The sequence below is a fragment of the Natator depressus genome, chromosome 2 (assembly GCF_965152275.1).
Source record: "Natator depressus isolate rNatDep1 chromosome 2, rNatDep2.hap1, whole genome shotgun sequence".
Lineage (NCBI taxonomy): Eukaryota > Metazoa > Chordata > Testudines > Cheloniidae > Natator > Natator depressus.
In genome coordinates this window covers 244,848,179-244,865,068 of record NC_134235.1, presented here as the reverse complement: position 1 = coordinate 244,865,068, position 16,890 = coordinate 244,848,179, and the positions used below count along the sequence as shown (strand labels likewise).

The window sequence follows — 16,890 nt, the reverse complement described above, 5'->3', positions numbered from 1 at the left end:
GGTGAGATTCCATGACCTGCATTGTGCAGGAGGTCAGACTAGATGATCATAATGGTCCCTTCGGACCTTAAAGTCTATGATTCTACTTCAGTTACATGAATAGCATAACTGAAGTACACGGATCCACTTACTGCGGTGTCTACACTGTGCTGTGTTGATGGGAGACACTCTCCAGCCAACGTCCCTTACGCTTCTCGGGGAGGTGGAGTACACAAATAGATGGGAGAGCACTCTTCCACCAATTTAACGTGTCTTCACCAGACCCACTAAATCGACACCAAGGCATCGATTGCAGCAGTGCCGATTTAGCCGGTAGTGTTGACATGGCCTTAGTCAAATCAAAACAAAATATTTACTGGAAAATTCAAAGGCACTTCTCCTAAAGGAGAGCTATTTCTTGCCAAATTTCAATTTTTCAACTTCAGCCATTTTGGTGCTACAGCTCTTCTAAAAGAATTTTTAAATTATAATTTTAAATTATATAGGAAATATTTTTCCCCTGTACAAAAGCAACAGAATGATTTTTGCTCAAATTTTTCACAACATTTCCCCTTCAGCCAGGGGAGGGAGTATTTGCTCTCTGACAGGATTATTGTTCTCATTTAGTATTTAGTAAAAGGTTAAAAATCTATGTGGCTGACTGTAGGTAGAGAAGGAAAGAGCTGCTCTACATGGTATATTCCTGCTTCCCTTGGGAATTAAAATCCAATTTTTTTTAAGAATAGGGTGACAAGGAATGACTGTCTTACATCTGTAAAGTATTGCATGTCAGTAGAGACATAAAATTAACCAAATCGAGGTAACATAAGAAGAATGTCAACTAATTTTGGAAAAGTGGGAGAAGAAATGAAGAAAACAGAGAAAGGGAATGCTGCCTTAATATGTTCCAAGAGCCAGAATATTTAGTTTGCTGCAAATATCTTAGAGGTTCTGTTTTTGTGTGGTTTTTGTTGTTTTTGTTTTTTTTTTGTGGGGGGGGGGGAAGGGTTGTTTTTTAAAGTTAACTTACAATTAACATACAAAAGCAAGGTTAGATGGTGCCAGAGAGATAGGTGAACAAAGTCTAAGTCAGAGTACAGAGTTTAGAGGAGGGATTTGAAGAAGGAAAGGGTGGGATGCTTGTCACAGATGAAGAGGAAAACCATTCCTGATGCAGAGGTGAAAAGACACAGTAATAAGTGGGTGAAGGACTCAAGAATTAAGAAGGGGGTTAAAAGCAAGGCACAAAATGATGATAAGAAGGAAATGGAACCAACATGTAGGCAAACACAGGCAAGTAAAACTTCAGGCCAGCATATCTAATCTTCTACACCAAGTCTCATTGGAGGAGGTCACAGAGCCTAGACAGTGCCTGGCAACCAAAAGCATCATATCAGTGAGCCAGATGTATCGCCTCTGATTGGGTGGTTTGGTGCAGCTGAGAGGAGCACAAAGCAAGAACTGCTCTGTACCGGATGCATGGGGTTTGGTTCTGGGATTTCTAAATTCCAAGCCTAATCAGGCCCCATTACCTGACCATACTGCATCACCGCCTGTCACATGCAAAGGATAGGGATACTGCATGGAAAATGAAACTGCCCTAGTTAGATGCAGAGTTTGGGGTTACATGTTCAGAGACAATGGCTTTCAGCATGGAGCAGAAATAAAGGGGCATAAGTGACTCAGGTTAGTGAAACATGGAAATTCTCAATACCAGGAAGCAACAGCTTGTCTCAAATTCACTTAAGAGATACTACACTCTAAGCTTAACCAACTAGAAAAAGTTTACCTTTTAAAATATTGGGACTTCAGAACCACATATCAATTTTAAGCCTCATCATTGTCCATCACACTGTCTAAAGAAGAACTGGGTACCTCTGCTTTTTGATAACTCAGCAAATAGCTATCTTTTCTATTAGCAAGTTGCCCCCTGACATCACAAGGTATGTTTTTTCCTCAATTAATACATCTAAATCCAATGACAATCACCAATTCCTCACCAAGATGCATCTTCTCATTGCAGTATGTTAGCTGCTCGGAACTACAGCAACTATATATATATCTGTAGAGCACTAAGCACGCTTACCATTATTTGAATTCTGGCAGTGCCCAAAGTGCTAGACACTGTCAACACACAGGGAGACAAGACTCTACATTGAACATTTCACTTTAACAAAATACCATAATAAATGTGGCAAGATCAAAATATATAATTTTATATACATGATTTACTTTTAAAAATAAAAGCGGCTAAAACTCACTGCTTCTCAATCCATCCATTGTAGGTGACAAGTTTCTTGTATGAACCGCTAGTCGCATTTGAATAAATAAACACAATTTTTTTCCTCCATATCCCTCTTTAGCTCACTGAACATTACACCTACAGGTGTAATAAGACTTTTCTTTCACATTTCCAAGTTACTTAGCTTCCTGAAAAAGCAGTTCTTATGCTATACATGTTTCTGTATTCAAGAACAGTAGCTTTTGGGTTGCCTTCCCTTAGTCAACACAACCCTCAAAAAGCCAGAATGGTGATGACTTGTAAATTTGCTGCTGTGCATTAGATTACAAATGCCTAATTTATCAATGGCATATAAACCAAGAACATTTACAATTTTGAGCCATTATGCCAGTAAGTATATTAAAAACAAAAGGATCACTCAAAACCAGAATATGCTCTGGAAGTGGTGTTCTGTTAAAATGTGCTTTTAATTACATTATGCAAGTACTAACCATGAATTAGAGAGCCATTTAACCACTGAATATAGTAGTTTTGTGGAAAAGAAAGCAGGATCTCATTGCTGATTATTGAAAAAGGTAGAAGCAGGACGGCACCAGCTGAAACTGCAAGAGTGAAGGTACTCAAAAACAGCCTGGAAGTCAAACAAACGTATCATTGTTACTGCCCATAAAATAACATGTTTCAAACAACAAAGTAGTTAACCTAATTCATGGGGCTCATTGCAAAAATGTATCAATTTACACTACAAAAATGCACATATTTTGAAAGGTCATATTTACAAACGTACATCGCTACATCTTTATTTTTCAAATATGAGGTGGCTTACAGAATTATCAAAATTATATAAATAAAAATAATTCATTCCTGAAAAAAATATTAGGACTTTTCTTTTCTAGGGTTGGAATACATTCATGATCCAAGCTCAATTAAGTATTTCAACATATAATACCTTTGGACAATATACCTTTCCTTAAGACTACTCAGGAAAGTGGTGAGATTAACAGAAGGAGCGATTGAAAGATACCACTCACTGGTTCAAAGTGAATTAATGCAACTATTAATCACTAAAAATGTCAACAGGATCACAACTGAACATGACTATTTAACCATGCAATTGTAGATTTACTGCGTTTCTTTCCATACAAAGCATGGACCCATCATCATTTGATGGGCTAAAGATTATTTTGTTGGCTAGATAATAGAATGAAGGGAAATCTCAACCAAAAATAAAATAAGCATTTAAAATTTTGAAGGGAAAAGTATATTGATCTGAAATACTCCAAAAACAATTTACAGTAAGTGCCATTTTTTCGCTTTTAACAGAATTATACCCTTTACAAGAACACAACGCCAACCAAAAATTTTATTCAAGTGTAAGTTTGACACTAAAATGGAACTCTATAATAATTTTCTAAACGGCATAACTGAAAATTAAGATATATATTGGACTAAGACGCTTACAGGGAAAATGTCAATAATTATATTGTTTGACTGTAGAATTATTTTCTCCCTCCCCCACCCTCTCACAAAGAGAGGGTCCATTTCTTCAAACCCTTACTCGTTCCCACAGTCATTGTTTACAAGTATTTCCACTACAGTCAATTTGTTGTACTACGAAGTGGTCTTAAATGGAGGTATAGCCATCCAGAATCCTACAGTGTTAGTTTTCTTTAACCAAAATTCTGATGATTACTATATGTGACGCAGTATCAACCTGTGTGTTTGTGAAGTTAAAGTTTAATTAAAGATAACAAGCATTCACAGCTAATGAACAAGAGAGTTTAAGATCATTAGAACAGGAGGCAGCTTATATTACATGTATACATACAATGAGCAATTCTTATGGCTTCAAATTTAATGAAAGAAGTTAACATTAAAATTTAGCTAGCAAAAAAATATTGTCTTGTACTCAGTTACTTACCTTACCTTATAATTTTACAAAAAACAAATATCACTTGAAGATTCCAAATCCAAAACTGAGGTACCACAGGTACAAAATAGACAGCCTGGCTAGAATATGTACATTTTCTCACAGATGCAAGCTAGTTAATCTATGTTGCATGCAGAGTTGTAGCAGTGTTGGTCCCAGGATATTACAGAGACAAGGTGGGTGAGGTATTATATTTTAATAGGCCAACTTTGGTTGGTGAGAAACACAAAGATATATACACTTCACCCACCTTGTCTATCTAGTTAATCTGTAATTTACCGAAGAAGTTCCTCATAAACCCAGAGTGTAACCCCCTGAAAAGCAAGTAAGGAGGCTGGAATAAACCAGTCAGCAAGGCAAAATAAAATAGCCTAAGCCTAAAGTCTGCAATTAAGTCTTTTCTCTACAAGAAAGTCCTTTCACTAATTACCCACAATCTCTCAAAACTAGAGAGCAAAGTCTGAAATTCTTAGTTATACTTATTTAGTATTTCACCTTGTTTCTCAGATATGTTTTTCAGTAACACTTAAGTGATTTTTTGGATTCAAAGCGGGTGTCATTCACTAGTGGTAGGGGAAGTGTGGTTTCTAAAAAATGCAGCAGTACCTTCACACTTTCACTGTGAAATAAGCAACATGTCCCTCTCCCGCAGCATGCCCATACTGCTGGAGAAGTACTACTGCACGGCATATAGCACCCTACCACCAGCATAAGGGAGAGTGCTGAGCAATTTGAAAACTGCTTCATAATATCTTCAAGCCTACAACAAATAGCAAAAAAAAGCTATTTCACGTTTGTAAAGGAACAGGGTGGAAGTAAAAAATTGTTGGTTGCTCAAAAATAGACCATCAGCAACAAAAGATTGTATCTTTTCAAAATGTTTTCCATTTAAGAGGAAGGGAACTAAAGTGACACTGACATCTGTTAATCAATTTAAAGAAAAAGTCAATAGCAAGAAATGCTAAATTGCAGGAATACATCCTGAATTCAGCTAAGAACTTAGTTCCAGAAGCCTAACAATGGAAATAAAGCAAAGTCACAGCTCAAGAAGCTTTCCCAAACATGATTTGGTGTTTATTTTGGGTAAGGAGAGGAAGAGGGGGAAAAAAAGTCCAGTGGCAAAGAGAGCACAGAATTGGGAAGCTAAGGCATATGACTCCATATAGTGGCAATCTTCAGAGATAACTGAAGAAATTGATTATAATAAGCCAATAAATCAGAAAAGGGTACAGTGCAAAGTCAAGGGACTTTGTGAACAAGACCTGCTATTTAAGATCTTTTTTGAAAGGTACTTCTTTTAAGGAGATGAACATTTAAGTTCTTCAATATTATCAAAACCCACAGTGATTAATTAGGTGTGTTTCTGTGAGTGCATTTGCGTGCTTAATGTAACAGTCACAAGTATTACATATTATGTTTTTAAAATATTGAACAAGACAATCACTTTAATGCTAATTATTCAGTGAAATGTTTAACTATAAAGCAGATCATATGAAAGTTTAAATGGACAGTAAAATTAATTTATTTTTAGTTGAAGTTTGGGATGATTACTGTACTGATTTGACTTGCAACAGAGGCCTCGTGGGATTTCTCCAAACACCAGGACAAACAACTGAAAGAGCCACATTTAGTTGTCCTTAAGTGGACGCAATGGTTAAAACATATTTGGAATGGAATAATTTGGGTAATTTTTACAATATATATATTCATAATATATATTTCTGGCAGGAACAGAGAAGATTTTGCCTGAAAAAGGAATAAAAATAAGAGTTACATGAAAATAGGATAAATGCATCAATAATGTTATGCTTAAATTAAATGTATAAAGCCCTCTCGTCCTCAGTCTTGGGTCATTTACACATTTATTTATATATTAGGTAAGTGTTTAAGGTAAAACTATGTGCTAAGATATTAAGGGTGATCTTTCCTGTAACACCTACCGAGGAAAGACTAGAAGTATTTGAAAAAAATCTTTGATACCTGGCATCAAGCCAGACAGGAGGAGTAACTTCATCAGATGTTTTTGTCCTTACAGCAGAGAGCCCTGGTCTTGGCCTGAGCAAAATCCCTTCTGGTACCCAAGAGGGTTTAAAAAAAAAACAAAAAACACCACACTATAGAATACCATTAAAGCCTAACAATGATTAGTTGTCAAAAAAACTCCCATAAAAAAACTCCATACTTGTCAGATCAGAAAGTAAATCTACACACACACTTGAGCATCCATTTAATATCAAAAACTGAAGGTGGGAATAACCTGTCTACATCTAAAGTTTAAATTACTGTGCTATGACAAATGTGGTCTCTTGTTTCAGTTATTTAGACAGCTTATTTAGAACATTCTAAAAAGTTAATCCTCTGCATTGTCCACAACAAAATAACTACAACTCAGTCCCCAGTAATGCAAGGAGCTCTACCCAGCTGATCACCCTTATGTCTTCATGGAGCCCCAGTTACTTCCCCACCGCCTGGGAGTGGATCAACACATATGCTTGAAGGTGTGTGTGAAAGTGGGCATGCAGTGGCCCTGAAGAAGAGAATAAGACAAGAAACGAAAAAGAAGTACAAGAAAAGGAGGTAAAGTAGTCTTTAGGAAGAAATGGGGAGAGAAAGAAGACAGAACAGGAGACAATATGGGGGAGGGGGGGAATCTATGAAAGGAGGAGGGTGGCAAGAGAAGAAAAAGAAGAAACACCACACTCAAAACAATGAAAGAAGGAAAGTGGAGTAGAGCCAGAAATAGGAAAGAAGGTGTAATGAGAATACAGTAAAGTTACGCTTTTAAATTGCAAAGGCATGGTCATTTAGGGGCATGCCTAGCGATGCATTTTTAGTGGGGTCAGTCCTTGTGGTATTCATATGTAAGTGGGAGGGAAACAGTGTGTGAATGAGCATAGGAGAGGGCAAGAGAGAATGGAGTGCTGCTAAATCTTGTGATTTTACTGCAAGTACCACAGTAGTAGATGTTTCTTCCTAAAGCTGCAGCTCTTGGAGTCTTGTTATGTGGGAATCTCAGCTTTCATTTATACATAGTTTATAGCCCTCACAGCTGTAGAGAAGTGCTTGAAAACATGAAATGCTAAAAGACTTAAACACCAGAAGGCAAACAAAGAGAATCCTCCATTAGCTATTTTTTAAAAATCTCATGGTATCTAAGCTAATCACATGATTTTTGAATGAGTGGGGTTGATAATATTAAGAATGGGAAGGAAGGGATAAAGTAAATAAGAGGGAAGAGAGGGATCTGGACAGAGGACGAAGGAAAATGAATAAATCAGCAGGGGAATAGTGAATAAAGAGAGGGAAAATAATGAGGACAGTTGGACTTCAGTTAGGTGAGAGTCAGAGTTAACTAAGGCCTTGTCTAAACTACTCAGTTTTGTAGACAAAAGCCAGCTTTTGTTGACAAAACAGTGGAGGTGTACATATTGAAATGCTCCTCCTGCCGATGTAACTCCCCAGCTATGCTGACATAATAAAATCACCTCGTCGAGTGGCAGAGAGCTTTTTGCAACGTAGTTAGAGCAACGCAGTGTCAGTGTAGACACCTCACTTGATTACATGACCCTAATTTGCCTCCAGGTGTCCCACAATGCCCATCACAACCGCAGTTTGAACTCTGTTGCCCAAAGGTTCACAGGTCGGCACTCCTCCCCTGTTCAAAGGCCTGGGAAGTTTTGAAATTCCTCTTCCTGTTTGCTTGGCGTGCACAGTTTACACAGCATCTTCCTAGCTGATCATGCCGGCTTTCTGCAGCAGACAGACACTCTCCCTTGTGGAGCATACCAGAGCTGTTGTATCTGCTGAGTATATGCAGAGAGGAGGCTGTGCAGTTGCAGCTTTGCACCAGCTATAGGAATTTCAATAACTACAGGCTGATTACTAGAAGCATGCATGAAAAGGGGCAAGAGAGGGACACGCAGAACGGTTGTGCTAAAATCAAGGAACTGAGGCAGGTGTACCAGAAGGCAAGGGAGGCCAACCGTCGTTCAGGTGCGGCACCAAAGACATGCTGCTTCTAGAAGCAGCTGCACGCCATCCTCGGTGGCAACCCTACCTCCACCACCAAGAGCCCCATGGATAATTCAGGGGGACTGATGGCAGCATCTAGTGGACTCAACCCAGACAAGGAAGTAGTGGAAGAGAAAGTGAAGCTGGAGGATGATGTGGAGCACATGGCAGAGTCATCCGGGGGTGCGGCGAATCAGGACCTCTTTTCCACTCCGAAGGAGTCTAGCCAGTCCTAGCACTCCAACTCTGGTGCGCAGGATGCAGGAGAGGGGAGCTCTGGTAAGTGCTCATTTTGCTTTGATACTGCACAGTGAGAGATTGAGCTCTCATGTATTTTGTTATATGGTACAGGAGGGATAAGGGCCAGAAATTAGCAACAGAGCCCGTCCATCTACACAGTGGGGCCATGGCAGAAAAGTTTATTAACGTACACAGAGAAGTACCTGGAATCCTCCACAGTGATCTCTACGAAACTTTTCTGTTAGGTATTCTGCAAACCTCTGCCTAAAGTTCCTTGGGAGAGCTGCCTTGTTTCTCCCCAGCTGTAGGAAACTTTTCTGAGCCACCTGGCAATTATTTCTGCAGGAACCAGAGCAGCACACAGGCAAGCAGCATACCGAGCCAGACTGAAGCCACACACATGCAGGAGATACACCCCTGCATCTTGGGTTACCCTTAGGGGTGAGATATCTGGTTCAATACCCTAGCCTGTGGAAAAGGGTACCAATATTCAGAATAGGCTCCCTAGCCACTTACAGTAACCCCCTTTGCAAACCACCCTTTGTCCCTTCTTGCCCATTCCCCCTTGCCCACCCAACTCTCCCCCTAAACTCATCGTATTTGGGACCTGTGCTGGCCTGTGTGCTCGACAAAAGATAGTGAGAAAGAGGTGTGTGTAACTTGTGATTCACGGCTGTGAGCGCACTCACAATACTGTCTCTGTTCATTGTTTCTTTGGCTTCTGCAGATGTGCCCTTCAGGAACCACTCCTCTATACCGGTGGAGCACCTCTGTCAGGTAAGGTGCCGATCCAGGTGGAGTAAGGAGGATATGTTTTGTGAAGTGCTGCAGTCAACAGATGCAGCATATAATGAAACAAGAGCATGGAGGGAGACAATCAACGAAAGACTCAGACTGGATAGCCAGGAAAGGACACAGGGGCAGGAGCGGATGATAAAGCTCCTGGAGGGCCAGAGACGTTGAAGGTCCTCATTAGCCTGCAATCTGAGCACATCCATGCCCAACTCCCGCTCCATCCACTACAGAACTCCAGTCCATGCCCTCCCCAAACTCTCCCACCACATTCCTTGCATGTTCCTGGTCCTTCACAGTACCACATGCACTCCACACGTAGGGACTGGTTCTCCAACAAAAGCTGTACTTACATCCAGCTGTGCGGGCCCTCACCATGAAACTGTTCCTCTTTGCATGTCCCCTGTTTGACCAAAAGTTTGTGGTTCATCCTGTTATTAAACTTGAGTCTTTGAAATAAAATGAGTCTTTATTTGTGACATGCATACAGACATCACTCAGTGCTAACCATCAAACACAATGGCTATAGGTAGGAATATTTGCTCCTTGCAATTAACGCTCAGGAAGCAAACACTGCAGGAGTAATTCCAGGTGGCAAGTAAGCATTGCCTGGCCAAATGCAACACATAAAGACACATTACTGGGAATCATCATCAAAATGCACCTTCAAAGCCTCCCTAATTCAAACAGCCTTCTGCTGTGCCCCTCTAATTGCCCTTAGGCTGGCTGCTGATTTTGAGCAGCCAGATACATCAGCCTCAGCAGTCTACCCCTGGGGAAACTTATTCCCCTTTGATTCGCAAATATTAGGTAGCGTACAGCAGACTGCAATGACCATCAGAATATTTTCCTCATTGAGGTCTATCCAGCCAAAAAGACATCTCTAGCGACCATTTAATCAGCCAAAGGCACATTCAAAGGTCATTTGGCACCTGCTGAGCCTGTTGTTGAAGCTCTCCTTGCTGCTGTCTAGCTTCCTGGTGTAAGCCTCCATGAGTCATGGGAGCAAGGGATTGGCGGGATCTCCCAGGATCACTATGGGCATATTTCCACTTCCCCCATTGAAATCTTCTGTTCTGGAAAGAAAGTCCCAGCATTCAGCTTTCTATATAGTCCAGTGTTCCAAAGGAACTTGCACCTTCCCCAACCCACCCCACATTTATGTCAGTAAAACATCTCCAGTGCTCCACCAGCGCAAGTAAGACCATTGAGGAGTAGCCCTTTCGGCTGATGTACACCGTCACAAGATGGTCGGGGACCAAAACTGAGATATGTGTTCCATTTATCACCTTACCACAGTTAGGGAATCCCATTGTCTCAAAGCCATCAGTTATTTCCTGTACATTATCAAGAGTCACAGTCCTTTGTAGCAGGAGGTGATTATTGGCCCTGCACAATTGCATCACCACACACCCCCACGGTGGACTTTCGAACTCCAAACTGATTCATGACTGACCAATAGCAGTCTGGAGTTGCCAGCTTCCACATAGTGATTGCCACTCACTTTTCCATGATGGGGGCAGCTTTCATTTTGGTGTTCTTGTGCCGGAGAGCTGGAGCAAGCTCTGCATATTGTTCCAGAAAGGTGATTCTGCGCATCCAAAAGTTCTGCAGCCACTGCTCATCATCCCATGCGTACATCACTATGCAATCCCAGCACACAGTGCTTGTTTCCCAAGCCCAGTACCGCCGTGGCAAGCTGTTCCGTGAATGCCAGCAGCAATCTTCAATTATTGTTCCCATGGCAGAAAGCAAGGCAGGCATGTCCCGATTCATTCTGTTTCACAGCTCATGAAATACTGCAGGCCCAGCCATGTAGTGTTCATAATGCTCATCACCAGAATGGTCAGCAGCTCAGGATCCATGCTGTCAGGCAAAGATGGCGGGTGCAGAGTTTACAAGGGCTGTTGGAAGTAGGAAGTAATAAGCCCATGGAATGATGGGACGGAAAGAACTACATCATGTCCCAATGATGCACTGCAACCTGTTTCCAGAACTCCCAGCAGCAGAAGGGTAGAGGGTGGCAAGTTGCACAGTGGGATAGCTACCCACAATGCAACGCTCTCTCTGTCAATGCAAGAGCAATGACTGTGGATGTGTTCAGCCAACACAAGGAGCGTTGTGTGGACGTGAGCAACCAATCTTATTAGTGACTTATGAAAGTCAACATAACTTACGTTGACTTAACTCTGTAGTGTAGACATGGCCTAAAACTAATAAGGAAAGTGAATAAAGAGTTTATGCGAATGGGGAATAAAAAAGTTGTGTTCATAACCTGCCTCAGTCTGCCATTCTGCATGCATCCATTACAACCTATGTTCTAAACTACAGGTGAATAACTAAATGGGTGCTCCCAAAAGCAGGGTTCCCCCCACCCATAAGGCAATGCTCTAAAACAACTGCTTAAAGAAAAGTTGTAATGTTTTTCTGCCCATGTGCAGTAAACACTATGCAGACAATTTTGCCTATTTACACTTTACATTATTGCAAATTTAATTGTATCAAGGAACTAAGAAATGTACATACGAAATTCTGTTGACAATGGCATCTTCATCCTCCTGCTCATCTGAAAAATAATTTATAGCAGATTTAGTTTCTACAGCTACCTATATATAAAAGAAAGATGAAAATAAGTTACTAAAACAGAAAAGCTATAGGTCAGATCAAAAATTTTGTATTACTAAATCCAAATCCATTATTTTTGTATTCTGTAGTAGACATACATTTTGTAAATTAATGTTACCCATTTCCATTAGTTTTCCTGAAAGAATATTTTTCTTAATAAAACTTAGTGCTGCTTTCCCTCCACCTTTACACTCCCTTTACTGGTTTCTTAATCTCTTCAATCAAGACAATTAAAGAGCATTGCTCAGGACTAAAAGTATGTCTACACTGCAAAGTTGTCGACAAAACTTTTGTCTTTCATAGGTACGTAAAGCCCCCCCCAGAAAGACAAAAGTTTTGCCGATGCAAGTGGCAGTGTCAACGCGGCTTTGTCAGCAGGAGAATGCTCCTGCTGACAAAGCTAACGCCGCTCGTGTGTCTGGAAGTATTTTGTCAGCAAAAGTGCCGACAAAGTACCGACAAATAAGGTTTACACATGCTGACTTGTCGCTAAAAGTTGCATGGTGTAGACAAGACCTAAGGGTTACCTCTTTGATGGCCTGTAAGATTAAATTAGTGTGTTTGGAGGATAGTCATGACAGGAAATTCCTTTCTACATCACTACTCTTCCTTAAAATTACAAACAGCCTTCAAACAAGTTGAGGGGAAAATGGGTTTGAATACATCGTAAGAATACAGGCTAAAAATATACAAGAAACACCCAGTCTTGGAAAAACAGTTGTGAATTTTATATGCAGTGAAAAACAGCACACACATGTACAACAAAAAAAAATACATCAGAACAATAGTAATAACCTGTCTTTGACTACCAGAAGTGATACCAGCACCTCTCACCTAGTCTTAATTCCTCCATGAGCCTCTGGGTTTCTCTTCTGGCATTTTAGAGAATTTTCCTTCTCTTATCCCTTAGGTATTCCTCCTATTTATGATGGGCTACCACCCAGCTTGGAATCTTTACTTCTTTCTTGTTCTCCTTCATAACCTTATGGACAGCCACAGCCCCCTTTTTATGATGTGGCCTCCAGAACTGAAATTCCACTTTCAAGTCAGTTTTTTTTTCCTATCCCCTTCAAGTTTTCCATGTTGCCCATCCTGCATTGTGAATTATTTTCCAGGCAAAAGAATGCACAAAACCTGTCCACACCAGACCTGAATACATTTCCAAATTTGGATGTGTCCAGTAACAGGCTTGCTTCACACTCCGACAAAAGAATTCCATGCAAGTAGCGGGTATAGCCTCTGTGCTCTTGACAGGGCAATCATTACATTAGGACCTGGTCTCCCAAAATTAAATACAAACAGTTATTTATGCTTAAAAGAAAGCCATGGCCCAATCCTCATCAGCTTGTGGTAGAAGTGGCAAGCAAGTTAATAAAGGAAAAAAATTTGAGTTCTTCTGTCTGAGATGAAACTATTACAACTATCAAACAGCTCATTGGTACCACTGTACAATCATGACTTTGGAGTTTCCAATTTTGATTGCTTATCCAGGCAACTTTAATTTTCTATAAATGTATATCTTCCTATGGAATTAATATAAAAATAATTCAGCTTGTGGACATTTGGTAGGTTCTTTTGACTGTTGTAGGAAAGTGTTTTGAGTTAAAGAGTCCTTTGTGTAATGACAAAGATGCTAAAGTTGACTTCTACCTGCATGTAAATTAACAATTAAGTATTTAGAACTACATAGCATATTCTTCAATTTCAACCAAAACTCTGACATAAAACAACTGTCTGCAAACTGTTTCCTATGGGGCATCTCTTAAATGAAAGGATTTTTGTAAAGGGCACAGGAAGGAAAAATTTGCTGGAAGTTGTAGGGATCTATTTTATGTTTTTGCAGCACATGGAATAGTCATCCAGTCAGTATGTTGTTACTGTCCTTAAAGCCGGTATAAGAAGTACACAGACACAATCAAGTCAGACGAGCACTAGATTAAATTAGGCAGAAAAGAAGGGCAAGCCCATCTGTAAGCCTTTTTGTGCTTTCACAACACCCATTTTGAGAGATATACAGTAGCTTGTAAAAACAGTAAAGGAAAGAAATTACTAAACTGGAAAGACTTGAAAATGAAAGATCTACAGGAATCCTAGTGAAGACATTCAGCCAGAGTGGAAGCCATCTTCCAATACTCAAGCTGCCCTTTGGCTAGGCTTAGTATCCATGACGCAAAGTGTTGCAGTCACAGACTAGTAAACCCTTCTTCTGAATGAAACCTAACAAGAAAATTCAGGGCTGTGGAGCAGCGTTAAGCAATTGGCCATGTTTGCCCTTTCGCGCTGGCTACCTGAACTGTTAAAAGAAGCGTGCATGTAGCTGGCATCATCCTGAGGAATACAGTTTTCTCACTGATGATTTTTAAATCAAGATTGGATGTTTTTCTAAAGGATATGCTCTAGGACAGTGGTCCTCAACCAGGGGTAAACATAACCCCTGGTGGTACGCAGAGATCTTCCAGGGGGTAAATCAACTTCTCTAGATCTTTGTCTAGTTTTAGAACAGTCTACATAAAAAGCACTAACAAAATCAGTACAAACTACAATTTCATACAGACAAAATGAGAAAGTAAGCAATTTTTCAGTAATAGTGTGCTGTGACACATTTGTAGTTTTGTAAGGAAGTAGTTTTTAAGTGAGGTGAAACTTGGTGGTACGCAAGATGAATCAGACTTCTGAAAGGGGTACAGTAGTCTGGAAAGGTTGAGAACCACTGCTCTAGAAATTAATTTGAGAAAGTTCTATGCCTGTGCTATACAGGACATTAGACTAGATGATCACAAAGGTCCCTTTTCACCTTAGAATCTATGATCTATTATTTCCTTCAAGGACTGGGGACAAGGAGGGTGGTTTTGCAGGAAACAGGTTTAGAAAGAATGCTGAAATAGATCTGCTTCTGAGCACTGGGGCCACTAAAATCAAGACTTCTTTTAAAAGAAAGCCACTACTTCCCTCTGCAAACCCAGCAGGTAAGGTGTGTAGCCCAGTGGGCCAGCTTACCTCTATTATATTCACTGCTTTGCATTAAATTCTGCTTTATTATATTTAGCAGTAATGCACGGAACCTACAGACTTGTATCCTGTAAGACATTGGCCTCAGCAGTTAGCATGAGACTTGAGGCCTACAAACTTTGGCATACGTAAACTTAGGTAAGCCACAAGTTTTGGGGAACTGGAAGTAGAATGTAAGGGGGAATTCTGTCCATAATGACATCAGCCAACCATAGAAACATGAACTAACACCAGCTTCTGGAAGGTTTTGGACAGAACATCCGACCGCAAGAGTGCCATGGCAATGAACTGACGTATATGATAATGGGGTGAAATCATAAATATACTAATCTATAGAAGGACACCTTAACATTGGTAAGGGGAGGAAATACAAATAAGGAAGAGGGGAGAAAGCCCTGCTGAATATGCATTAGACATGGTAACGTGAGCGTAGGAGAGGGAGAGATGTAGCCCTGGAAGGGACCAGAATGATGGCAACTGGTGAAGATGAGGAAAGTGACAGTGCTGAGGAAGATAATGGCTAACATTTCAGATTGTTCTGCAAGGGATGGTGTGAGTATGGATGTTCAGATGTACTTTTGTATTATCTCTATCTACTTTACGGAGTTAGAATGTGTGTGACTTTGCTAAATGTATTAATAAATTTTTTATTTGCAAATATAGAAGAGTTCCTATAGTTTGGCTGTTGCACCTGTGCACGTCAGGGTTCCCAACTATATAATAATTGTAATAATATGGGGCCTGATCTTGGGACAAGAACCTATCTAGCCTTAAAGTGATAACTGGGGATTTTTATTCATAATCTGTAGATCAGTCTAAGCATCTTAAAGTTCAAAGTTTGGTATTAGGGACCCAAGCTGGGGGCTGCCTATAGGTTTCCAATTCAGAATCATAAGAACTCAGGTGAGAAGAAAGAATAAGGGAGCTAAAGGCAGGAGGAGAAGGGAGTAGGTGGCAGCTTTGAAATGTCCCTTCTCTCCCCTCCCAAATTTGGTCAAGTGACATTTAAAAATAATATAGTTAGTGAGGTGACAAGAACGGGCACCACTGTTCTACAGCAATTCTCTTTGCGGAAAAAAGTTATACCCAACTCATTTTTTAAATCAAAATCAAAATTTAAAAACTACTTACCTGCTTTCCTTTTGTATCTTGTGATTACGAAATAGGAAACTATGTAGAGAACAGCAAATAGGAGAAAACAAATCTGAAAAAAAGAAGTTTCATTTAATTAGGTTAATGAAAAGTCTGGATTATATTGTGTATTTATCAGCTACCCAAAACTGAAACTAAATTCTGATCAAGCAGCAAATAAGTGCTATACTTAAAATTGTGTTTTACACTTGAGATTTCTCCATGTGCTTTAGAGCTCAATTAATAAATGCAACTCAGTTTACTTTGTCGATTATATCAATTTGCTACATTTTTCAATAAATAATTATTAAACTCCAAATAAATTCAAATGCTAGGGCCAAATGTTTAAAGGGTTAGTGCATCAACTCATTTCCAAAAATCCAAAATTTAACGCATGAAACTGTTGCAGGTGAAGAAGTCTGATGTCTTTCTACTCCTCAGCAGGTATCAGTCAGCATCATAAAGCCTCCAGCGAATTTGAAAAAGTTGATCAGGATCACTGGTCCCATGCACCAGAAAGGCCCATGATCAATTTAGCAGAATGCTGTAAATCCGGATTAAATTTCACTGGCAGAGCTTATATGAGATCTCTGCACACAAAGCTTGATCCTGCTTGTTGGTTATCCTCATCATCTTCATGAGCAACCAAATTAACCCAGAATTGGAGAAACAAAATCTGAGTTCCTGCTGCTGTTCCAAAAATGGAAGTCAATTTTGAAAGTTAAGCATTATTTGTAGAGCATAAATGTTAAAAAACACTTTTGCTTATAAAACGTATTACTCCAACATTCTATAAATGTTACTTATTGTGTTCTTTGTATCTGTTTGCCTGTGAAAATAAAAATGTAAAGTGATATTTAAACTTAACTGCTTAATGTACTTTGTCAGTTAGTGCAATACTGTTCTTCATATGTACCTACATATTATAATA

General features: G+C 39.8%; 1 protein-coding gene across 1 annotated transcript in view; it reads right to left on the bottom strand.

The window, feature by feature from the left end:
- The window catches only part of LMBR1 (limb development membrane protein 1), a 151,240-nt gene that overhangs the window by 100,908 nt on the left and 33,442 nt on the right, over nucleotides 1-16,890 (bottom strand). Inside the window, exons 2-4 of the mRNA XM_074946277.1 lie at nucleotides 15,960-16,032; nucleotides 11,721-11,760; nucleotides 2,713-2,852 (exon numbers count right to left, since the gene is read on the bottom strand). Of these exons, the coding sequence (XP_074802378.1) occupies nucleotides 2,713-2,852; nucleotides 11,721-11,760; nucleotides 15,960-16,032 (253 nt within the window). The remainder of the gene's footprint in view (nucleotides 1-2,712; nucleotides 2,853-11,720; nucleotides 11,761-15,959; nucleotides 16,033-16,890) is intronic.